The sequence below is a fragment of the Trematomus bernacchii genome, unplaced genomic scaffold (assembly GCF_902827165.1).
Source record: "Trematomus bernacchii unplaced genomic scaffold, fTreBer1.1, whole genome shotgun sequence".
Classification (NCBI taxonomy): Eukaryota; Metazoa; Chordata; class Actinopteri; order Perciformes; family Nototheniidae; genus Trematomus; species Trematomus bernacchii.
Window position 1 is genome coordinate 893,438 of NW_022988159.1, and position 26,716 is coordinate 920,153.

The window sequence follows — 26,716 nt, forward strand, 5'->3', positions numbered from 1 at the left end:
AAAAGGCATGATGAAAAAGTTTGCTTAGTAAGGAAAATGTAACATATCCTTTTATATACGGCCTTAGATGGGAAGTGGCAAAGATTTGAGCTTGAAGGTTAAAAAGATAACCTAGTATATATAACAACATATTACATTTTGACATACAGGCCCCTTTGTCTCAGTCTACAAAATACTCCTGCAAATCAAAAGCAAAGTAATCTAAGTTGAGGTCATCACATGTGAAGACAACTGCTGACCACTGTCTTCCGTCAGAGAGAAAGAGAGGCGGAGCGTGTCACCATAGAGAAATACAAATAAAGTGTTCATGTTGGATTTTAAGGAGCGATCTGGACAGGTTTATTAAAGACGAAGACAAATGATGCTCTAACATTCACCTCCACTTTGATCATAGTGGCATAAACACACTCCTCTCAGCACACACACACACACACACACACACACACACACACACACATACACACACACACACACACACACACACACACACACACACAACACACACACACACACACACACACACACACACACACACACACACACACACACACACACACGGAGATGATGTACATGGGTTTTTAGTTATACGTCTAAGAAGGGACCTGGTTTTTATCATTACGTGTGTCAGGCCATCCTGATTGAGGTTCCCCAGCTGCAGCACATCATCGTGGTGGACGACTCCCCCTCCTCATGGCCCGGATATCCTCGCGGCATCAGCGTCCACAACATGGCTGCCGTTCAGGAGCTGGGGGCCCGGCCGGAGAACGGTAAGTTTCATATGCACAAATAAATATTATTAATTTGAGCTCATCTAGCCAACATTAAATCCATCCGTAAATACCCCACTGGTGAATGTCTAAAGTGTGTCATAAAAACAGCGTTGCCTAACTGAACACCAATGAGACCAAGTCATCACTCCCAACATTAGCCACCTTTAGCTTAGCGGTGGTGACGTGAAGTCATGTGACCATGCTGTAGTTCCTTTATAGCCCAACGTTAGCCACCTTTAGCTTAGCGGTGGTGACGTGAAGTCATGTGACCGTGCTGTAGTTCCTTTATAGCCCAACATTAGCCACCTTTAGCTTAGCGGTGGTGACGTGAAGTCATGTGACCGTGCTGTAGTTCCTTTATAGCCCAACATTAGCCACCTTTAGCTTAGCGGTGGTGACGTGAAGTCATGTGACCGTGCTGTAGTTCCTTTATAGCCCAACGTTAGCCACCTTTAGCTTAGCAGTGGTGACATGAAGTCATGTGACCGTGCTGTAGTTCCTTTATAGCCTAACATTAGCCTCCTTTAGCTTAGCGGTGGTGACGTGAAGTCATGTGACCGTGCTGTAGTTCCTTTATAGCCCAACATTAGCCACCTTTAGCTTAGCGGTGGTGACATGACAACCCAGTCTCACGGCATTTCGTGTTATTAGTCATGAAATAAATTTAATCTATTGATTCGTGTTCACCAACACGATTTTCACCTTTTTTTCGTGTCACACAGAACGATTTTAAATGCAATGTATTTCTATTGGTAGTATGTTTCGTGCCTGCAACACGTCTTTTTGTCCGGTAGGGTCTTGGAAGACCAGAAGCTGTGTGGTTCATAAAAACATGTTCTTACTCAATATCTTACCCTAAGCCTAACCCTATCCCTTTTATTTTAAATTGTATAATGTCTGAGTGTTTTTGCCGTCAGTGAGGAAAAGAAATGGCTCAGAGCCTCAGAATACTGAAATCTGTATTTTATGTAATATAAATACATTGCTTCTAAAATCGTTCTGTGTCAGAATACTTAAATCTGTATTTTTTGAAATGTCTTTTTCCTTCTAATTTGTTATTATTTACATTGCTTTTAAAATCGTTCTGTGTGACACGAAAAAAATGGCGAAATCGTGTTGGTGAACACGAATCAATAGATTAATTTCGTGACTATAACATGAAATGCCGTGAGACTGTGTTGGACATGAAGTCCTGTGACCGTGCTGTAGTTCCTTTATAGCCCAACATTAGCTTTTCACTTCTGGAGATTGCATTTACGCTTTAAAAATCATAAAGTGGCGTGAATATTTTCCTGCTGAAAAAACGTAGGTATTATAAATGTGTGTTTGCAACAGAGCTTATTTTTATGAAATATTCAAAAATTCAATAGAAAGATCCCATTGGCTTTGGCACCACCAACCCTAACCCTAACCCTAACAATAGACTGGCACACACTTTGGGTTTAAAACCCTAATAAAGCACTTTGAAATGTGTTTTAAATAATGAAATCCCTTTGGTAGTTTGCATCTACACATGACTACTTGCTTTTAACAAATATTGCCCTTACTGTAATTTGGATATTGCACTGGTACATATTGTGATTTTGATACAATTTGATGAATTATGCAGCTCCACTTACAGCAATGTGTTACAAACTGTATATACTGTACATTGTTTTGTTATTTTAGAGGTCAGAAACGGCCCCTTCAAATGGGTTCGTCTTGGTGTTTTTGTTTTTTACTTGGGAGGGGGATTGGTATCAGTCCCATTAGGTCATGAGAATGAGGAAGTGCTCACATCTGTGTCAGATTAAGGTCGATACGATGCTTATTCAGTTAGAGGAGTGAATGGAGGAGGAAAAGTCTCCGGCATCTCTTCGTCTTTTTCTTCGTGGCCCCTTGAACTGACTGACCCAAAACAAGAGAGGCTGCTGGTGGAGTGAAGAGAGAAAGGAAGTTCATAACTTCTCATGACATCAACTCTCACACTCCAACACGCCGAGGAAGAGGAGGAAGAGGAAGAAGAGAGGCCCTCGTCTTCTGTCCTCCCTTCTTCCATTCTCAGCTTTGTTTTTGTTCGTGATCTTAAGAGTGATTACGCTGTTAGCTTAGCACAACAACAATTTGTTTTGTTTCAGCAGTTTTCTACTTTGTAATGCTGTGTTAATTCTATTTTGAGAAGTTCTAGTGGCGTTTATTTCTCTACTCTTTAATTTCTACCATTGTGCAATGCCTCGTTTTTCATGCTGCTGCAACGCAAATATTTTCCAATTTGGGATCAATAAAGTACCTCTTATCTTATCTTATCAATAACACTGGGCTTTCTTGTTTAAAAGTGAATAAGCACACAGTCTGAATCCTTATGGTTTATTGCAGTTATTGTTGGTCGCTTTGGACAAAAGCTTCAGCTAAATGCAATGTCATGTTTCCCCCTTTAAAACTAATGTTATCTCTGCTTGTGTATTCCCCAGAGAGGGATCATAACGCTGTCTTAAAGTTATGCACTGTTTTGTTTCGAGAAACGGCAAGGCCAGTTCATTTATACAGCCCCGTTCAACACAAGGTGCTTTACAAAAATAAAAGACATTAAGAGCATTAAGAAATAGTGCAGCAGGAACACGTTACATTATAGTTATTAAAAAGCAAAGATGATAAAATAAACATGAATTACACAGGTGTAAAATACATGAATAAACCTTCATATTAAAGCTTCTCCGAGACCTTTTCCAGAAACTTCCCTTTAATTTTTAGATTCCCTGAACCTAGCATTTTAAACCAATTTGATGAGACAAGACAAAAAAACAATAGGAAAATAAGAGTAAAAGCTTCCCAATGAAGGTCAATAGGGAAACAGTATTTTTGAGTCATAAGGCATTACGTACAGAAGACGTTTAGGGCCCCATGTGAACATCTTTTTGGAGATATGACCAAAAGTTTGAGCTCACATGAGTGTGTTTTGGTGTTCTCACATCACAGCATTGAGAGAGCGTAAGCCAACACAGTCTCACGGCATTTCATGTTATAGTCACGAAATTAATCTATTGATTCGTGTTCACCAACACGATTTCGCCATTTTTTTCGTGTCACACAGAACGATTTTAAAAGCAATGTAAATAATAACAAATTAGAAGGAAAAAGACATTTAAAAAAATACAGATTTAAGTATTCTGACACAGAACGATTTTAGAAGCAATGTATTTATATTGGTAGTATGTTTCGTGCCTGCACCAAATAATAACAAATTAGAAGGAAAAAAAGATGACATAAAATACAGATGTCAGTATTTTGAGGCTCTGAGCCATTTCTTTTCCTCACTGACGGGAAAAAAACTCAGACATTATACAATTTAAAATAAAAGGGATAGGGTTAGGCTTAGGGTAAGATATTGAGTAAGAACATGTTTTTATGAACCACACAGCTTCTGGTATTCCAAGACCCGACCGGACAAAAATACGTGTTGCAGGCACGAAACATACTACCAATAGAAATACATTGCATTTAAAATCGTTCTGTGTGACACGAAAAAAAGGGGGAAATCGTGTTGGTGAACACGAATCAATAGATTAAATTAATTTCGTGACTAATAACACGAAATGCCGTGAGACTGGGTTGCGTAAGCATACAAGTCAAATCAAATCCAAATGTATTATAGCCCCAAATCACAAGAAATGCCTCAAAGGGCTGCACAAAGCAAAGACAAAACAAACGTCATAGCATAACAATTATAAAACCATTATACATCAACATGAGTATTGCCATGTGATAAAAGCATGTGACTGAAGTGATGCTAATGTAGATGGAAACTAGGTGATGCATATTAGTTTACAAGGAAGACAGATGCGAAGAGATGGGTTTTCAGTCAACGGAAATAGCTTCGCGGATCTGAAATGGAAGACGATTCCAAAGGAGACGATTAGGACCACATGTGAACATCTTTTTGGAGGTATGACCAAAAGTTAGAGCTTAAATGTGTGTCTTTGTGTGTTCTCACATCACAGCTTCTCGGGATCGTAATCCTCCGCTGGCCTCAGATATCGCCGTCATCATGTACACCAGCGGCTCCACGGGCATCCCCAAAGGAGTCATTATCTCCCATAGCAACATCATCGCCGGCCTCACTGGGATGGCCGAGCGAATACCCAACCTGAAGTAAGAAATACAAACTTACAGAAAATATGGGATACATGCATGAGAGGTGATGATATAATGTAGTGAAACTGGAGTATTACAAGCTTGAACAATATGGTATCAGAGACCTTTTGGTGTAATAAGACATTTGAAACTAGATGTGTTGTGTGACTTATCCGACCGGAAGTTCCCGATGGGCCGGTACTGAAGTGGGCCAGTCCGCCACTACACACACACACACACACACACACACACATACACACACACACACACACACACACACACACACACACACACACACCAAAAATGTTGTAGTAGTTCAAACGTTTTGGCGTCTTGAACTTGCAGGTTTCTTGCTGTTCTGAGTTGTTATGCTCATGGTTAGTTGCACCTATTGTAAGACACTTGCGTCTTAGACATAAATGCGTCAGCTAATCAAATGTGTTTTTTTAGGTAGAGTTAATGTATGGCTGTGTGTCTCAATATTTAACATTTGAGCAGTGGCTGTGAATTCTAGAGCTAGGCAAGGCTGTTTTCCACTCTTCCCAGTCTTAATGCTAAGCTAAGCTAACTAGCAGCTGACTGTCTCTTCATATTCAGGCATTAATCTTGTCCTCTAACTCATGGTGATACTGAGAAAAAGGGTGTTTCCAAATAACGTTCAACTATTCCTTTAACCAAAACCGATTCAAGCCGTTTGACTGCCGGGGAGGAACCCTTTCTACCTTTACAACATGTGACATAACTCTTGTTTTGAGCAGTTTAAAATGTATTATATCATCACAGTGAAGACATTATCTCCCCTCCCTCCTGTATTAAACTCTCCTCTTTCACTGAAGTCTGCTGTCACTGCCTCTCGAGGTCTACACAGTGTTTTTGAAGGAAGATAATAAATGCTCTCTCAGGCTGAGCACGTGCAGAGTGTCAGGCAGATTTCTCCATCACACAACACGCATGTTTACATTAAAACAGAAAGCGCCTCTTCTCTCTGGGGAGCGGGGCGGGGGAGGGAGGATGTGCAGAAGGAACGATTAGGGAGTTCAGTACGAGAGGGGGTGAGAAAAATGGAGGTTAAAGGGTTTAGGATAGCAATCAGATTTCTGAGAATAATTATGGCTGTATGAAGTCATATCAAACCTCCTCATGTACGCACTGAAGAGCAGACACGTCTACTGAAAGTAGGGATGATTATTCAATATAATCCTTATAGTTATTCACTTTAATCCTATTGTGATTGAATTATATATCGTATAAACACAATTATGTCGTCAAAATTCACAATAATAAGCACGTATAATCCTACATTTCTTATAAAATCGTAACTTTAGTGAGGGATTTAGATTTTTTTTAAGATGCAGTTTTTGTTTGAAAAGGTTTTTATCTTTGAGATATTTATAAATATTTTTCTATGAATGTACTTTAAACAGTATTTAATTCAAACAGGAGCAAATTCAATTGGCTTTACCATTTGTTTATTTCATGTAGAGCAGGGGTGTCAAACTCAAGGCCCGGGGGCCAAATCCGGCCCGTGGCTTCATTTTCTGTGGCCCCATAAGAGCTTGCAAAGAATATAATATGTATATTATACGGTTACATGCCGATTTACAGAAGCACGCTGCCCATAAACTACATGTCCCACAATGCATCTCAAATTTGCCTTTTTTCTCAGAATTTTACTATTTTTCTTCAAAATATTATTTTTTTCTTAGAATTTGACATTTTTTTCAAAATGTTACTTTTTTTTTCAAAATGTCATTTATTTTAATTTTATTTTGACTTTTTTTCCAGAATTTGGCTTTTCTTTTTAAATCATTTTGTGACATTCTCACTGAAGAGACTTGCAATTATTTGCCCTCGACTTCTGCTTTCAGACGTAGTTAATGATGAAGTTATTCCCCTATCAGATAATAATCCAATGCAGAGGCAATAATGTAATATAATACATTATTTTATATATATTAAATATTTATATATGTATTTTTATATAGTCTTATATATAAAACTGGCCCTTTGAGTGCAACCATGATGCTAATGTGGCCCGAGATGAAATTGAGTTTGACACCCCTGATGTAGACTATTTATTAACTTATAAGTCACATGCTTTATCAAAATATACATATTCATCATCGAGATATAAGATGATATATAATGGGAAAGCATATGTTGGAGGATCCAGAAACGCCTGTATAACATTAGATTTAAGGTCAAAGCAAAGGAAAGGATAGATGTTCTTATTCCAAAAAAAACATTGTTATTATGATTAAGGGCAAAGCGTTATCTAGCCTCATAATTTAGTTCTGAAAGTGAACCACTATTTAGATTTTGCAATAAATGTACCAACAAATATTCCAATTTCATTTTTGCCCAGTATTGTGCAGCCCTAACGTTTACATTAGCAGAAATCTAGCACAACTTGGAAGTGCTTTCATTCATGAATAACCGTGTGTGTGTGTGTGTGTGTGTGTGTGTGTGTGTGTGTGTGTGTGTGTGTGTGTGTGTGTGTGTGTGTGTGTGTGTGTGTGTGTGTGTGTGTGTGTGTGTGTGTGTGTGTGTGTGTGTGTGTGTGTGTGTGTGTGTGTGTGTGTGTGTGTGTGTGTGTGTGTGTGTGTCACAGTGAGGAGGACACCTACATCGGCTACCTGCCTCTGGCTCATGTTCTGGAGCTCAGTGCAGAGTTGGTGGGCATGGCTCACGGGTGCCGGATCGGATACTCGTCGCCTCAGACCCTCTCTGACCAGGTTAGGGTTGTGTTTCTTTCTTGCTATAATACAATGTTAAATGCATCAATCAAGTTCACTTTTAGAGAGCCAAAGAAAAGAGCCAAAGACAGCTTAATGTTAACTAAGAAGCATGCATTAAAACAATATTAAAGATTAAAAAATTACACAATTTACAAAACATACATCCTGTAACAGTTCTGAGGATTTAGCAGCCAGGTATATATTGCACAGTTATTAACGGCATATCTAAATATTGCACATAATTGGTATTTGTACTAAACTTTCATCTTCAAGCTACTAACCCATAACTTGTTTTTTGTCGACAGAAAGACATGTTGTATACGTATAAAAAGATAGTTCATAGTCTAATGAGACATTCAATGGGTGTTATACTGTAAGAAGGGAAATGACAGCTTGCAGCAGGTCCTGGTTTCAGTCTCTCAATCTGAATATATTGTCTGATTTTCTTTGCGTCTTTTTGCAAGTAAACCAAATAATTTCTAATTATTTGTTGCTTTTTCTCCCCATCCAAAGTCATCCAAGATCAAGAAAGGCAGTAAAGGAGACACCAGCGTCCTGCAGCCCACGCTGATGGCAGCTGTCCCGGTACGTAGAGACAGTCAACTCAATGCATTATGCACTATTCTATTTTTACAGCATCTCTCATTGACCTGTATCTACTGGTTGTAAAATTAATGTTTTCTTTATGGATTCAAAACCCCAGAAATGTTTTATTTGACTCAGTCCTCTCTGTACTTTTTAGCATCTTCTGAGCGGATTGTTTTGGCTTTACTGCCACTACTACTTCTGGTTCAATCTCACAGCTGTGTTTTAGCGGAAGTACCTCTAAAACAGCAATCATGTACACAATACTTGCACTATATCTAATTTCAAGGTACTAATGTTGTTTATACAACTTCTTTCTGCTATCATTTAAAGATTTTAGTACAACTGGTCTTTTAAAACGTTGAAATCAAATTAGTGACCGTGCACAACGATACAGAAAAGTGTCCTCCATTCATAATTTCTTGAACTTTTTCTCAGTAGTCACGTAACATTTACAGCATGTAAAAGAAAAATGACAAAAGCAATTATTTTGTTGTTATTTTTGGTGGGTATGTTCAACTTTATGTGGCAAAGATAGTGTAGAAATGATGGAGAGAGGTGTATCAAAAAAGGCCAGAATCAAACCATAGAGGTTGACGTTATATTTGATTCAATTGGGTGTAACTATCATAACAAATTTCTGATTTGTATTTATTTTCAAACCCCTAAAGTTGAGTGACGTGATGTTTTTACAAACGTATGTATTACAAACCTTAACTACTGCTATGAGGAAATGTAATATGACTAAAACCCTGACGATATGCAGAGGTGGGAAGTAGTGGAGTACAAATACTTTGTTAATGTAATTAAGTACATGTTTCTGGTATCAGTACTTTACTCCACTACTTATTTTTGTGACGACTTTTTACTTTCTACTTCTTACATTTTGAACACAAATACCTGTACTTTCTACTTCTTACATTTTGAACACAAATACCTGTACTTTCTACTTCTTACATTTTGAACACAAATACCTGTACTTTCTACTTCTTACATTTTGAACACAAATACCTGTACTTTCTACTTCTTACATTTTGAACACAAATACCTGTACTTTCTACTTCTTACATGTTGAACACAAATACCTGTACTTTCTACTTCTTACATTTTGAACCCAAATACCTGTACTTTCTACTTCTCACATGTTGAACACAAATACCTGTACTTTCTACTTCTTACATGTTGAACACAAATACCTGTACTTTCTACTTCTTACATTTTGAACACTAATACCTGAACTTTCTACTTCTTACATGTTGAACACAAATACCTGTACTTTCTACTTCTTACATTTTGAACACAAATACCTGTACTTTCTACTTCTTACATGTTGAACTCAAATACCTGTACTTTCTACTTCTTACATTTTGAACACAAATACCTGTACTTTCTACTTCTTACATGTTGAACACAAATACCTGTACTTTCTACTTCTTACATGTTGAACACAAATACCTGTACTTTCTACTTCTCACATTTTCCAAACAGGCTGGTTCCTTTAGTTTGAATGTGTGTTTGGTGGCGTGATCATTATTATTTAGAGTCATTGCGTGCCTATTGATTTGAACACGATCCGTGTATCCATCATTTCCTGGTCTTCTCTAAAGAAGAGGGACCAATGAAAACGTTGTCATGTTGCCGTTGTTCAGCATGGAAACATTCATTAGCTAACAATGACATTATTGTTCTATTAATATAAAGGGAGGTCAGGTACTCTTTAAAACAGCTGCTAGTTATGGGTACTTTTTACTCAAGTACATTTCAAAGCCCTCTTTACTTTGACTTGAGTGAAGAAGTTTAGTCAGTACTTCTACTTTTACCAGAGTATTTTTAAACACGAGTATCTGTAGTTCTACTTGAGTAAAGGATGTGTTTACTTTTGCCATCTCTGACGATATGACATTATATTTCCATTACAGTTGTTGGCTAGACTGTGCGCAGGATAGTTTGTAGACAATACGCCCTCATCGCTGTATTCTCCCCCCCTGATCGTCTCTCACACCATAAACTCCCTCCCTCCCCCTCCCATCCTCCCAGTGGTCCTAGTGTAAAGGTCAGAGGGCCCCAGTGTCTGGAACCATTCACAGCTGTAAACAGAACGTGAGAAAGCCCCATGTGGTTATCCCCACGACACACACACACTCACACACACTCACACACACGTACAAATGGTTTGCTGTGATATAACGACGAGCTGCTGCATGGATCCGAGTCCACTTCCTCTCTCACTAAAGCTTCCATGAACCAGATGGGGTTTTTTTTGTATTGTCTTTAGGTTTTACCCTTTCCCCCATTTAGCTATAATTCAGCTTTTGCATTCACTACTGATTTGGATAATTCGTTTTTCTTGATTTGAGCTTCATGCGCCTCTTTTTTTGTGCAGTAGGAATCTCAAAAGGCATGTGTCCTAGCCAAGAAACTAAAATAATTGTAATTCCTCAGATATTCCAGTTCCCAGCACATCACCGCTCCTTCCACCAGTTTATCCACGACTAAGAAGTCAAAGCCAATTAAACGAATTCACTTTGACAAACCCACTTTATTCTGAGGGGCTGATTCAAGCTGCGAATTCAAAATAGAGCTCAAAGAAGAGTAAATGTTGGAGCACTGCTGTCTGCTTGGCAATAGTTTGCTTAGTTTTAGAGTTTTTATGCTTTATAAGCTGAGAATATGTGGTGGTTGTGTGTCTTCCAATGTTTTTTCTGCCACCTAGAGACCAAATGTGGACGAATGCAGCTTTAAAGAATATGTTTTGTTTGCGAAAATGCCATATCAGTCATTTTACAATGTGCCTAATTAAACTGAAATCTCATTTATCTGGCAATATTTATACATATTCTCTGTTGTTCTTATAACCCGTACAATACATCCAACTCATGTTTACATTTGCTCCCTTATAACCACCTTAATGATCCAGTTCTTTGGTTTTATCTGACACAATCTCATTTAATGTGTCTCTGGCTGTGCCAAACTTTTATTTCACCCTTGGCCAAATAGTGACGTCTGGTTCCAAAAAAAGAAGAACACCAAACTCTGTAGTCCACAAACCAATGGGTCACTGTGGCTACCTCCAATTTTTTATATCTATTATGTTGTATATATTTTATTGAATTTGGTCTCACCCTATACCTTGTAAATTATAATCCCACTTAGAGTAAAATAGACAATAAAGCAGGGTTAGGGCGGGTTGCTACAGCAGAGTTGTGTGGGTACTCTTTGTGTACACTTTAACCCTTTCACTGTGTTTAAAGTTCCTGAAAGTTAACTAACAGTTTGGTTGGCAATTTACTTATTTATCTAAATAGTTATCACCGTGTATATAGACTTCTTGCACTATTTTCTATTTGTATTTTATTATATATGTTGCATCGTTGGAGGAGCTCAGGTCAGAAGGTGTTCAATGCCATTTCTACACTGTAGCTGATGTGAATATGACAATAAAACCTTTGAATCTTTGAATCTTGTGATGTAGCTCACAAAAGGCGATTCTGCAGTGTTTTTAGTTTTGGTATTTTAACGTTATGTTGTTGCTTGATGCTTTGAATCTTGGCTTCTTCTGAATTGATTTTGGTCTCTTCCTATCCCTCATTGGTTCTCTTTCCTCCCCTTGCAGGAGATCATGGATCGTATCTATAAGAACGTGATGCTGAAGGTGGAGGAGATGAGCTGTGTGCAGCGGACTCTCTTCATTCTGGCGTACAACTACAAACTGGAGCAGCTCTCCAAAGGCAACAGCACACCTCTGTGTGACAAGTGAGTGGTAGCAGTGGCATTTAGACAAGAGGTGAAGAACTTCCTCGCTGTATTCTCTGGTTCACAGAGGTGGGAAGTAGTGGAGTACAAATACTTTGTTTCTGTACTCAAGTACGTTTTTCTGGTATCAGTACTTTACTCCACTACTTACTTTTACTTTCTACTTCTTACATTGTGAACACAAACACCTGTACTTTCTACTTCTCACATTTCCCAAACAGGCTGGTTCCTTTTAGTTTGAATGTGTGTTTGGTGGCGTGATCATTATTATTTAGAGTCCTTGCGTGCCTATTGATTTGAACACGATCCGTGTATCCATCATTTCTAGAGGCCTGTACTACGAAGCTGGATTTTCACTTAGCGAGCTAAATTCAGGGAAATCTCGGGCTTTCCGGTCCTACGACGCTGGTTCTCTTTTTAGCAGGCTAGATCTCCATGGTAACTTATGCTGAGCGACAAACCTGCTCCGGAGCAGGTTAGGTGGCAGGCTAAGAGATCAACTCAGTGAAAGCACCGCCTGCTGACCAATCAGAGCTCCGTGTGCGGAGTTTAAAGCTATCAATTCATATTACAGGATAGAGGAAATACAGAAAAACTGCCGTTGCAGGAAAGACGGCCGGCAAAAATCAACTGACTGTGTGAACGTGAAAATTAATAGAATATCCCCTCCCATCTTCAGAGCAATCTGACTATTATAACATTAGCGTTAAGAAAGCTTACTTAAATATCTGCCACAACATAAGTAACCGGATCAGAGTAACATTAAGTACAGTCCGCGGCACTGTGAGTGCAGACGTCGATGTGTCCCATTATCATTCATATCATATCACATCATAATGTATCATATATTTCCTTATTTGAGTCAGCTGAGCCGTATCTGGCCGTGGCAACACTCACAGTGTCACATACTGTATGCAGAAGTATTATTTTAAGCAACACATTAAGTTGACGAAACACTCGAGTCAAATTCTCCTAATTAAAGTCAGATCCACTCGTGTCTTGGACGGGGCAGTGATTTCATAAACCTGTTAATGTACGCATTCAAACACTTTTTTCTTTTACCAGCTGTATTCACCTTGCAGGTGCAGCTATGTGGCTTTTATCCTGGATAAAGTGTTTAAGTCATGGATGTTTAAAGTTTAACTTCTTCATATTTGACTAATATTAAAGTTCACTTTTCATTCAGGAAGTATGACGCTGCGCTGTCAGTACGCTTGTCCGTGTTTGAGATTGGTCGAATGCTCCAAATACCACCCCTTTCATGTGAACGCGCACCTAACTAGATAGGACACGGCGGCTTGAGCGATCCACTTGATATCCAGCGTCGTAGTACAGCTTAGCGCCAGCGCGTATGTTTTGGATTACGCCAACCGGCTAACTCCAACATATCCAGGTTAAGTTGAACCAGCTTCGTAGTACAGGCCTCTGGTCTTCTCTAAAGAAGAGGGACCAATGAAAACGTTGTCATGTTGCCGTTGTTCAGCATGGAAACATTCATTAGCTAACAATGACATTATTGTTCTATTAATATAAAGGGAGGTCAGGTACTCTTTAAAACAGCTGCTAGTTATGGGTACTTTTTACTGAAGTACATTTCAAAGCCCTCTTTACTTTCACTTGAGTAAAGAAGTTTAGTCAGTACTTCTACTTTCACCAGAGTATTTTTAAACACGAGTATCTGTACTTCTACTTGAGTAAAGGATGTGTGTACTTCTACTTGAGTAAAGGATGTGTGTACTTTTCCACTTCCCCCCGTTTCCTCCCATCCAGGCTGGTGTTCAGGAAAGTTCGCTCTCTGCTGGGAGGTCGGATACGGGTCTTGTTATCCGGTGGAGCGCCGCTATCCGCCGTCACGCAGCGCTTCATGAACGTGTGTTTCTGCTGCCCGGTGGGTCAGGGCTACGGCCTGACGGAGACCTGCGGGGCGGGAACCATCAGCCAGCGTAAGAAAAAAATCACAAAGTCACAAAGGAGACCGTTTAAGAAATAGAAATAGAAACAAGTTTAGTTTGGTTTAGTTTATTTGTTAATAGTGTCGTGGACAGTCCCCATGAATCACAACAAACAGTAAATGGAGCAGCTTGAGCCAACATTGCTCATTTCCAGCTGTTCTCCAGATGATAATAGACACCTTTTTAAAATCACAACACATCAACAGCATTAGTCATAAAGAAAGGATGAAAGACAAAATCTTTACTACATACATGTCACATATAGCAGGGTCCATGATCACAACATGTAACACACACGCCATATCCAAAATGAAATAGAAATAGAAAAAAGTATACAAGAATATATAGCGAATAGAGGAAGGTATAAATCAGCTGTACTGTTTTACACAAATTACAAATGATAGCATGCTAACACGCTAACAGAGATGTGAGCATAATCAGAGGTGGGAAGAACATTTACTAAAGTACTTAGGTACAATTTGTACTACTTTTACGGCCTGACGGAGACCTGCGGGGCGGGAACCATCAGCGAGCGTAAGAAGTTATTAAAGTAGATCGTTTAAGTTTGTCTGTGTTTATGGATCTGCTTTCATTCTTTCTCACTCATCACTCATTCAAAGAGGGTTTGAACAAGAGATCGCTAAAGTGCAGCAGTGTGAAGAAATAGAGGTTGAGAAAACGATTGTCGAGGAACAGAGAGGTGATGAGGAACTGTCTTGTAATTACATTTTGTAACAGTCGGCTGCTATAAAATATCTCAGACTAATGAAAATAACTATTTCTATACATAATAGCTGTCAGCTTGCTTTATTTATATAACATTTTGAGTATATTTAGGTGTGTCACAAAGTCTTTACAATGCTTTTTTGGGGGGGAAATTACACTTCTTCACTTATTTGTTTTTGTAGTTATAACTTGCGACCATATTTTGCTCAAAATCCAACTGATACGAGAGTCTTATTTACTGCAGTATCTATATGGGAATAGACATCAATATATCAACGGCTGCTTTTTCTTACAAAGAGTGCAACTTAAGTAGTGAATTGCTCTTAACCCTTCTATTGTCTTCGTTTCCCCCCCCCCTTACTCTGGTGTTCGCGGTCAAATTTGACCGGTCCTGTTTTAACTGCTATTACATTAACACAAAAACCATTAATCATCACCAAATTTAATTTAACACCCTTTCAAACTGTAAATAGTGTATCAGACTACTGGTATACATGAAAAACTGCAGTAAATATACAAAGAATAGACACTGAACATGTATTGCGTGTGCCAGGTGTGATCCATGTGGGGGGATGGGCACATACGAGCGGGAAATGAGTCAAATTGTTCTGTGTGTGTGTGTGTGTGTGTGTGTTAGTGTGTGTGTGTGTGTGTGTGTGTGTGTGTGTGTGTGTGTGTGTGTGTGTGTGTGTGTGTGTGTGTGTGTGTTTGTGTGTGTGTGTGTGTGTGTGTGTGTGTGTGTGTGTGTGTGTGTGTGTGTGTGTGTGTGTGGTTGTGTGTGTGTGTGTGTGTGTGTGTGTGGGTGTGGTGTGGGTGGGGGTGTGTGTGTGTGTTATCTGATCTGGATGGTTACTAATTCCTTTTCTTTATGGTGGTCATTTTTGACCGGGAACACCATGGGTGTTACAAAGTTGACTAAATCATCCAAAATTCAATGAAAGTGGTGATCAGCCATTTCATATGTTCAAATGTCTACTGTGAAGGATATCATAAAGCCTTAATGCAATCAAATGTAAAACAAAAAAGTTATGATTGATGAAAGTAGTAAATCAGTCAGATTTGACCCAAACACAACAGGAGGGTTACAGTTGTGCATCATTGAGCAATTGTGGGAAGTATACTTCGAGGAAAAAATGGAGTTTCCACAATCTCCAAGCAGTGACAGAAGCAGTGGGAGGACATGAAGATGGAGAGATGACTTGGAGGGGAGAATCAGTGCGATAAAAATAATGAGTAGATACATCATGCGTGGGAAGTTTCTGCTTTGAAGAGGAACACATCGTACACTGAGAGTTAAAAAGACATCAGGGTTTCCGCTAGGATCTTTTCTTGCCGGTCAAATGTCCGGAAATAATTTATTTTACCGGACAAATGTGAAACTTACCGGTCATGTTTCAATAATAATAAGAAGAAGAATTGTGTAGCAGAGTTTCCGTTAGCAGGTAATTACCGGACTATGACCGGTAATATAATGCTGATGTTTAAAACTCAGTTAATGGGGCTCATTTTATATTGCTTCAGTTTATAATCGTAACAGATCAAAAAGTTCAGATTCATTTTTCAATAAATGATACGCTTCCACAAACAACAAACAACATAATTGTTACATTCAAACAAACTACTTATAGTAGATGAAGTATATTATTCAAAAGTTTACATTAACTTTGGATAATAACACGGGAGAAATAAACGGAGCCCTTAGGCGCTTTCACACCGCAGTACTTTTCCCACTTTAGTTCCGATATAGTTCCGAAATGTCACGTTCACACCAAAAAAATCTGGGACTAAAATGAGTTCATGAGAACCTTTTTACCCCCTTTTCAGTCCCTGCTAGAGAGCAGGGACTTTCGTGGAAGAAAAAGGTTCCTATTTCTGATTGGCTGGGCGGATTGCAAACCACGCCCCGTAAAACTCCCAAAAAGTTTTGTGAAGCCGCCATTTTATTATCCTCGCATTAGCATTATTAGCATTAGCATTCGCCCAGCGCACAAACGCAGAGAGACTAACTCATGGCAACACAAAAGAAAACATGGGAGCGGTGGAGATGAGGAGGTGTCGGCGTTTCTGGCGATTTATTCGGAAGGCTTCAGTAGAAGCTGCTGGGAGTCCCAGCAGCTTCTACTGAAGCCAGTCCCCAACTCCGGGGACTTCCGGCCGGGGACTTCGGGTGGCAGTATACGCCGTGAAGTTGTTTGCGGCCTGCCAGTAAACCCAAAGCAGAAGAAGAAGAAGTGACGTCAGCGGCTTCATTTGCCTAATCCTCCCCCAGGGACTTATTCCGGTGTGAACGCGATCTGTTCTCATGAACTAAGTTCTCATGAACCTTTGTGGGAAAAGTACTGCGGTGTGAAAGCGCCTCTTCTCCCTCTCCTGACAGCCCGTCAGTATCAGACTCATGCAGCTCACTGATCCAGTAATGAGTGACCCGACAGTGAAGAATAAACATATTCATAACTAGTTTAGCTTGTTCCAGAGGTAGATAAAATAGCTAAGTGTGTTAGGTCTAACTCGAAGTGTGTGTTTTGCTCTGCTCACCGGTCCGTCACAGCAGACAGAGCTGCAGGTGATCATGCAGAGCTGCGTGTCTCCGTCAGCAGCAGCTGATCTCTTTCTGCTTCACACACGTTGCATACCGCTATTTTATTGTCTTTTTCGGACACCTTAAAAAACTGCCAGACCGGTGAAGCCATTTTGGCGAGCTTCTTTTGCCGCACACAGAGAAAAGTCTCATGTATTTTGCTTCATCTGATCGGCTCTCCTGATCAGCCTTTATAGAGCGCACCGATCACACTATTAAGAGTGAATATCGGCCGATAATGATCAGCGACCGATCGATCGGAGCATCCCTAATTATTACCGGACATTTTGAAAAAACATAATTAGCTGTTCCTCTTGGTAATGTGAGTAAGAGAAGCCACTAATATACCAAAGTTGAGTAATTATGATACAGAATCAGAGTTATTTGTATCCCCGTCGGAAATTGGGTTTTGTGATAGTTGCTCTATTTTAGTAAGGGGAATTAAATAAAAGATAAATTATAAAAAATTATACGTATATTAATGTATACAGAAAAAGTAAAAATGTACAATAAAAAGATTAAATACAATTAATATAAGCAGAAGTTAAAGTAAGAAAGTGCAATAAAAAAATAAAACAAAATAAAATAAAAAAATCATATAAACATAAGAAGTTAAAAAACAATAAGTGTCCAATAAAATATAAAATAAAATACATATATATACAAATATGAAGGTAAAGTAAAACATTGTTGACCTTGTACTAAGATATATAACATGTAAGTGACAATATATACCGTGGTGTATTAATATTGATTGATCAAAACTGAATTTAGTTAGTGCGCTGAGGGTTCAAATCCCGCTGCAGACACTTCACCCCAAATTGTTGGATGTATGTAAGTCGCTTAGGATAAAAACATCTAACAAGTGACATGTAATGAATTGCACAGTTTAACAACTGTTTATCATGTCCCAATAATCAGTGTTGTGCTTTCATTGCTGTCACATTTATCCGATACTTCCAGCCTTTTTCCCAGACTGAACCATCTCCACTGCGCTCATTTTGAGCCAAGAAACACTGGACATTCCTCTGGGATGGGGTTTCCATGGCGAGGGAACAAATGAGGTTGTGTTGCTATGGTTATAACTGTCGTGCCTTGATGCTGCTGTGTTCCCTCATCGTGTGTGTGTGTGTGTGTGTGTGTGTGTGTTTTCAGTGTGGGATTACAGCACTGGGAGAGTGGGAGGACCGCTGGTTTGCTGTGAGTTGAAGCTCAAAGACTGGGTGGAGGGTGAGTGAGACTACACACTCACACACACACACACACACACACACACACATACACACACACACACACACACACACACACACACATGCAATATCCATGGCAATGTAATACAGAGTCAGATGGATTTACAGGGACAAACATCAGTCCTTGCATTTCTCTTTTACGTGTCTTTGCATATCAACACTTTTCTGAATCCATCCATCATTCCTCATTCCTCTGTCAGCGTCTCCTTGTAAGGAAACTTCTCTCCCTTCTGCTGTTGTACAACTTCCATCTTTTTACATCAGGGATCATAACTCACTTTTATGACTCTCATTTTAATATTGATAGTTATCAAGTTGAGTTTATTTCCTGCTTGGTTTCCAGACCAGCACTAGTTTTTTAAAGTGAACTCTCCTTCAGGTTTTTATCAGAGGTGGGAAGTAACTAAGTGCATTTACTCAAGCACTGTACTTAAGTAAGATGTTGAGGTACTTGTACTTTACTTGAGTATTTCAATTGTATGATACTTTGTACTTCTACTCCACTACAGTTCAGAGGTAAATTGTGTACTTTTAATCCACTACATGTATTTAAAGGAGAGGTGTCATGGCCATTTCCACTGATCATAATTCCATTGTTGAGGTATACTAAAATAGATTTATATTGTGCATTTGTCCAAACTCACATTGGTTTCTCATACAGCATCTCTGTAAACTACTTGTATTCACTGAATTTCACTCTCTGCCTTTAACGGTTCGTTGTAGCTCCAAAAGCTCCAGCCCCCACCCTCCCTGAGAGCACAGTGTGCTCTGATTGGTCGGGACGTTGTGAATCGCGCTGAGCTCCGTGGAGGTGTTGCTTCCTTGTTTAGGATATATAGCGAAACACAGCCAAATTCATCCTGAGCACACACAAACTCACATCCGAAGTAAAAACAATAAGTGTGGCTTGATATTGAGTAAGAAAAAGGTTGATAAACGCTGTGAGAATGGGTCTGCAGAGAGAATGGGTCTGCAGAGAGAATGGGTCTGCAGAGAGAATGGGTCTGCAGAGAGAATGGGTCTGCAGAGAGAATGGGTCTGCAGAGAGAATGGGTCTGCAGAGAGAATGGGTCTGCAGAGAGAATGGGTCTGCAGAGAGAATGGGTCTGCAGAGAGAATTTTGCCGCGATCCCAACTGTCTGTTATCAGCCTGCAGCCAGGGAGGAGAAATCAGCTGAGCTGCCTGCTCCCTGCACACAGATGTGTGTGTGAGGAAGTCCGTGGATCGGTCAATTTGGACCAATCAGCGGGGGCTTAACGTAACGGCTCCGCGGACGTAACGTAACGGCTCTTCGGGATTGGTCCATTTCGTTCCGGGTACCGCTTGACATCAGGCCGTACCCGGAACGAAATGGAAGACTCAAATGGGCAGTGACGTATCTCCAACGAGGCGTTTTGGGGAGGTATTTTCTGTGTTAAAGTTTTACTCCCTACACGGTGTACTTTGAGGGTTTTGACTCTGCACACCGTTTACATGCATAAAAACCTTCATAACACACAAGGGGACGGGTAATAACCGGAAAAGCATGACACCTCTCCTTTAATACCTTTAGTTACTTCACAGATCTGGATGAATGATGTGAAATATAATCAAGTGTTAAATCAGACTTTAGTTCCACCTGGAGTAAATCCACAAGCTACCCTGCAGTATACAAAGTCATTCAAACTCGCTGCACCTTTACCAGCTTTGAGAACACTTTCATGATCAATCATTATAAAACATATCATATATATTATTCTGAAATGGACCAATCTGCACAATGACTACTTTTACTGTCGCTACTTTCACTATATTTTGATGATAATACTTTTCTACTTTGACTTGAGGAACATTTTGAATCCAGGACTTTTACTGTAACAGAGTATTCCTACACTCTGGTACTTCTACTTTTACTCAAGTACAAGATCTGAGTACTTCTACTTTTACTCAAGTACAAGATCTGAGTACTTCTACTTTTACTAAAGTATAAGATCTGAGTACTTCTACTTTTACTCAAGTACAAGATCTGAGTACTTCTCCCACCTCAGGTTTTTCTGCACAACTATAATCGCAAGACGTTCATGTTTTCTTGTGTTTTTACTTCCAAACATCTGAATGTACCCTCTTCTCTCAGGTGGTTATCGTAGTACCGATAAGCCAAATCCACGAGGAGAGATCCTGGTCGGTGGACCCAACGTCACCATGGGGTACTACAAGAACGGGTCGAAAAATGAGGATTTCTTCGTAGACGAGAGCGGTCAGAGGTGGTTCTGTACGGGAGACATCGGAGAGTTTCACCAAGACGGGTGCCTCAAGATCATTGGTGAGGAAATAAGGATGCCTTTGGGTGGAAGTGTAGAGTACAAAAGGATAGGTTTATATGTCCAAATGATCACCATTTCCAAAGCCACCGCATCAACATTGTACCCCAGGTTTCTGAAATGTTCCCATGCAACATTTCTCCTCCACTTCCATCCATCAGTCTGGCAGGAAGCCTGACCAAAAGTTCTGATTACCTTACATCCCAGAATTACTCCATACTTCTGTTTGCTTAAGTCATCCAGAAACCCCCACATGTTCTCTGTTATCTTGATGACACATTGGTCAGAAGTCCAGTGGAAAATGGAACCTTCCACCATTCAAGATTCAAGATTCAAGGCTTTTATTGTCATTCGTATATAGCTACAGTACAGTGTAGTTATGTCGATGAAAGTCTTAGGTCACAGGCTCCTCCAATAAAACAGATAAAATAGTGCAAGTAAATACAATCAAATAGAATAGAAGTAGTGCCATAAGAGTATACAAGTGATACATAATTTGTAAGTAGCAATTAGGTGAATGTTATGGATGTTCTTAGTTCAAGTGTTTAACAGTCTTATGGCCTGCGGAATGAAACTGGTCCCTGAGTCTGGTGGCCCAGCTTCTTCCTTCAACTTTTCAAGAAATGCAAGTGTTTCCACAGTTATTAAACACACTGTCTTTGTTTCCAGATCGTAAGAAAGACCTGGTGAAGCTGCAGGCAGGAGAGTACGTCTCTCTGGGAAAAGTGGAGGCCATGTTGAAGAACTGTCCTCTGGTCGACAACATCTGTGCCTACGCCAACAGGTAGTGTGTGTGTGTGTGTGTGTGTGTGTGTGTGTGTGTGTGTGTGTGTGTGTGTGTGTGTGTGTGTGTGTGTGTGTGTGTGTGTGTGTGTGTGTGTGTGTGTGTGTGTGTGTGTGTGTGTGTGTGTGTGTGTGTGTGTGTGTGTGTGTGTGTGTGTGTGTGTGTGTGTGTGTGTGTGTGTGTGTGTGTGTGTGTGCGTGCGCGCGCGCATCTTAACTAAAAAGCAATATCAGAACCCATCAGTCTGACCACCATAAGCCTCCGGGGGCAAAACCAAATATTATGTCGGATATCCGGGTCAAGACTTCCTTTTCTCTCTGAGTCATTTTTCAAGTCTGAAAAGCAACTTGAAGCTCGAGTACGATGTTGAAGTTTAGAGACAGAGAGATTGTTTAACAAGTAGACGTTGTAAAAGCTAGTTTCATGCTAATATAACGTTAATACTTGTCGGGGATAGGGATGTGTTTCGCTTTTTTTTGCTTTTTTGTGACTGTTTAAGTGCAAACAAACTAACCTATCTCTGATTTGATTGTCAATACAACGCTAAATGACTAATTGAAACCAGAACGATAACAAAACCGAGTCCCTCTGCCTCCATATTCTGCATTAATAAACAGATAACAGTTTATAAAGATACATTAAAAGGTGATGCTATTGTTTATATGTACATATCATTACAAACATGACGCTACAAATACAGGATAGACTTTATTGGGGTAGACGGTTTACCCTTTTTTGCGTTGTCCAAGTTGTTTACATCTTCATTTAGATGTAATATGATCCATGAAGCTTTACTATTCCTGCATTACTGATTAAATGATGAAACTGCACATTAAAACCGAAATGACTCTAAGGTCACATTCACACCAGCCTTGTATAGTCCGGTTGAATCGAACCCTGGTGCGTTTAGCCGCTTGGTGCGGTTCGTTTGGGTCGGTATGAACACAGCCCGAGACCTCCGAAGTGAACTAAACAACCGGACTCTGGTCCGCCTCAAAGAGGTGGTCTCGGACCGCTTGCTAGTGAACTCTGGAGCGGTTCATCGCTGGTGTGAACGCAGTCCGCACCAAAACATAGGAAGTGTAGTATTTACGCGTCACAAGAACGCGGATGTCTTCAAAATCTTTAGCGAAAGACTCTTTCGTTTAAGATTTTGAAGACATCCGCGGTTGTTTAGTTAAAGAGTGAAGCAGAATGAAGTGTTGAACAGTGTCGTGTAAAGTAAAAATGCTCCGTCAACTATACATAAAAGTCAGAGCCACCTGTCGTCTGTGAAACCCCCTCCTTACTGCAGAACGTCTCTCATTATGTGTTATAATTTTTTTAACGGACGTTGTCTGATTATATAATCATATGCGCGGGCCGCTAGAGTCTGTTGATCTCCAGATTAACAGCAGCTTGAAAATAACCTGCCGAAAGTGCCGATGCTCCATGGCGGAGGCTCCGGTAGAAATTGTCGGGATTTGCGTTTTTTACCCCCTTAATGTCTGACCAATGATTGAACAGCATTTCCGTGCACATGACTTGTGTTTAAAGTTTATAGTCCGTTTGAGTTTTGCCCGTGTGAACGCAAACCGAACCTTCTGAAAAATGTAACAATGTAATAACTAATACAGACGTATAAAAGTAACGACAAACAGACTCAAAGACAGTTTCTTCCCAAGAGATACATGTGCAATATATATAATTTACTAATATACACATACATAGTCTACACGTTTTTTCCTGCACTTCATTTTGCTGTTATTTTATGTGAATGCTGCGTGTCTTTGTTGCCTGTTGTCTATTCTGAATGTTTTGATGGCATCTTAAAAGGAGAGGCTTTACTCTTCTCGTTGTACTTGTATAATGACAATAAATGCTTCTCATCTAATCTAACGTAATTAGAGTGAGTAAGATGCTGCATTTGAGGAATATCTTCTGAGTCACAGGGCCTCCATGTACACAGAGTGACTTCCTGTAAACAGTGTATGCCCTTGTTAAACATGAAAGTCGCCCTGTGGAGCTTTGATCACATTTGTTCTCATGCACAACGACATTGAGCACTAGCACGCGAGTTACAAAAACGTTCCTTCCAACAGTGTCCTAACGTTGCTTTGATATACAGTAATGCACCAAGAGGCAGGAAAAAAGACAACTTCTAGATATTTTATAAGGAAAGAAATGATACACACATTAGGTTTTGTTGAGTAACACAGTACAAGAAAACTCTGCAGGGTGCCTTTAACTTATCAGTGTCATCTTTGACTCTGTGACTCAGCAACAGACCGTGTTTTAAAAATATTCAAAGGGTACAGTCTGTTCACACTCTGCTCAGGCACGCATCGTTTCCATTTCCTTGTATGGGTAAACTCTCACTTGGCGAAGAATGGATGGTTTGTGCGTGCACATGTATGTTCTGCATCGCCTTATTGGGCCCAACATGCACGTCGCTAGAATACACACAAAAACCAGCGTCACTTAATAACTACACTCTGTTTGTCTTTCTCTTTGACATTTCATTTGCTCCTAAGTGCAAAAAACATTATGATTCGAACTCCGAACAAGAAGGAAAGTGCAGATATATTCACTTCAAGCAAGTCAGACGGTTGTACTGTAAGTGCTGGTGAATTAGTTTCACGGCCTACATTAACTTCTTAAAATGCTTTTAATTCTGATTTTCATAGAATTGAAAAGCCAAGGTACAATCGAACCTGATGCCTTTTCAGTTTGCGAGGGAAGACATGCAGTGTTTCTGCTGTCCTGATGTCAATGGGGAGCTTGTTGCACCATTTAAGAGACAGGATAGCAGATAACAGGTGTGTTTTTGTCGAGGTGCACCTGGGTTTACCTCGCAGACTTGGAGTAGCAAGCTGATTGGCTGATGCTTGAATGAATGGTTTAACCAATGCCTGACATCTTGTCCTCTCCCACCTTTTGCAGCGACGAGACGTACGTGATTGGCTTCGTGGTGCCCAATCAGAAGCAGCTGCTGACGCTGGTGGATCAGTACGGGATCGGAGGGTCCTGTGAGGATCTGTGCAGCAGTGAGGCTGTGGAGGAGCTGGTGTTAAAGACCCTCACTGAGGCGGCTCTGGAGGGTGAGAGGAGCTTCTACCCTTTACAGATGATAAAAACATGATTGTGTGCGGATGGAAGAATTGTTGTTGGCTTTAAACCAAAAAAGAAAAGACTCACAGACACATTTCTACTGTGTTCACATTATCAATAGTTCACTAATTGTTAGTATCAGAAACACCTCTGCAAACAGTTTTCCAAATCTGATGCAATTATAAATTAATCTATGTTAAATTGTCCATCTCAAAGATCAAACTCTTTAAATAAGTTATAAGCAAACATGAAATGAGAATAGCTTCTAATGATGTCTATAATTTAACTTTAAATACAGCTGGGTTGAACAGGTTCATTGATTTGATAATTGATAAGTCTTAAAGTAATTTTCATACAAAAATGCCCCTTCAGCCTCTTGAATGTGTGAATGTTCTGCCTTTCTCTGGTTTATTGAATATAAAAGTTGATATCTGTTTGGTTTGAGACTGACAAAGAACTGGGACTTTAAGGAACTGCACATTTTCTGACATTTTACATATCACACAAAGTGAGCAGCAGATCATTCGTTAATGAAATTGTAATTGTAGTTACAGTCCGAATAACGACTGCTCGTGCTAAGTGGATAATGTGCATTCTTTAGCTGGTTCCCTACGGTATATCTAGATGAGGAATATTGAAATAAAATAGACTCAAAGGACTCGTCAAAAAGAGAAGTCAGTCTTTGCCAGAGAAGAAAAAACTGAGTACCTATAAAAGAAAAAACACGTGGGAAAGCCAAACCTCCTCCCAGTTACTACCGCATATGGGGTCCAATTCTGTGGGAAGCACTAATGTCAGGGTTTATTTACAAATGAATGTTTCGTCTTTTTCTGTCGCAGCCCAGCTCGAGCGCTTCGAGATCCCCCGAAAGATCTGCCTGAGTCCGGAGCCCTGGACTCCTGAGACGGGATTAGTGACTGACGCATTCAAGCTCAAACGCCAAGAGCTGAAGACACACTACCAGGACGACATCGAGAGGATGTACGGGGGCAAATAGAGACAAGGAGCGGCATTGTTCTCCGTCAAAACACAGACCAACACTCGATCCAAATGAACACACTGCAAGAGCCACCGTGACCTGAACCGGTGTTAAAGGTCCCCTATTATACTGTTTTTCATCAATATATTACAGGTCTCAGATACCTGTCTCTGATTGGCTGAAACACCAAACAGATCATTGCAGCATCCCATAATCCCCTCTGTTTCAGCCCTGTTTCAAAAGTGCTGATTCTCTGTCTGTTACTTTAGATCAGGGGTGTCAAACTCAATTTCAGCACGGGCCACATTCGCATAAAGGTTGCACTCAAAGGGCCGGTTGTAACTATATAAATATATAATATATATATAAAAGAATGTATTATATTACATTATTGCCAGATCGGATAGGATAATAACTTATTAATTAACTACGTCTGAAAGCAGAAGTCCAGGGCAAATAATTGTAAGTCTCTTCAGTGTGCATGTCACAAAACGAGATGCATTGTGGGACATGTAGTTTATGGGCAACCTGTAAAGTGGCATGTAACCGTATAATAAACGTATTATATTCTTTGCAAGCTCTTGAGGGACCACATAAAATGAAGTCGCGGGCCGGATTTGGCCCCCGGGCCTTGAGTTTGAGACCCCTGCTTTAGATGAAAATAAGGAGCCCCTCCCCACGCCCCTCTGAGAGATATTTGGTTACAAAGAACACAATGGTTTCTCTAGGAGGAGATTCAGGTGATAAGGTGGTGGGGGGGGGGGGGTTACCTTGGTTGCTGATTGGCTAATGGTTACACAAGCCAAAACATCGTTATGACATCATAAAGTGGCCAAAATCTGATCAGCTCATTTTCAGACAGGTTTTTATATAAATGGATCAGGACAAAAAGAGAGAGAATCTTTGTTCCTGAAACTTTCAGAGTCTCTTTCCACAGAGGGGACACATGTTGATGTAGAAGAGACATGAAGAAGAGGGGACACATGTTGATGTAGAAGAGACATGAAGAAGAGGGGACACATGTTGATGTAGAAGAGACATGAAGAAGAGGGGACACATGTTGATGTAGAAGAGACATGAAGAAGAGGGGACACATGTTG

General features: G+C 40.0%; 1 protein-coding gene across 3 annotated transcripts in view; it reads left to right on the forward strand.

Annotated features, from left to right (window-relative positions):
- Nucleotides 1–25,833, forward strand: part of acsl3a (acyl-CoA synthetase long chain family member 3a) — a 56,502-nt gene extending 30,669 nt beyond the window's left edge. For all 3 annotated transcript variants that reach the window (XM_034122241.1, XM_034122242.1, XM_034122240.1), the window contains exons 5-15: nt 629–767; nt 4,748–4,898; nt 7,492–7,615; nt 8,132–8,203; nt 11,817–11,956; nt 13,727–13,899; nt 18,368–18,442; nt 20,577–20,765; nt 21,433–21,547; nt 24,470–24,627; nt 25,477–25,833. In XM_034122241.1, the coding sequence (XP_033978132.1) occupies nt 629–767; nt 4,748–4,898; nt 7,492–7,615; nt 8,132–8,203; nt 11,817–11,956; nt 13,727–13,899; nt 18,368–18,442; nt 20,577–20,765; nt 21,433–21,547; nt 24,470–24,627; nt 25,477–25,634 (1,494 nt within the window). In that variant the 3' untranslated portion in view covers nt 25,635–25,833. The remainder of the gene's footprint in view (nt 1–628; nt 768–4,747; nt 4,899–7,491; nt 7,616–8,131; nt 8,204–11,816; nt 11,957–13,726; nt 13,900–18,367; nt 18,443–20,576; nt 20,766–21,432; nt 21,548–24,469; nt 24,628–25,476) is intronic.
- The last annotated feature ends 883 nt before the right edge of the window (nt 25,834–26,716 follow it).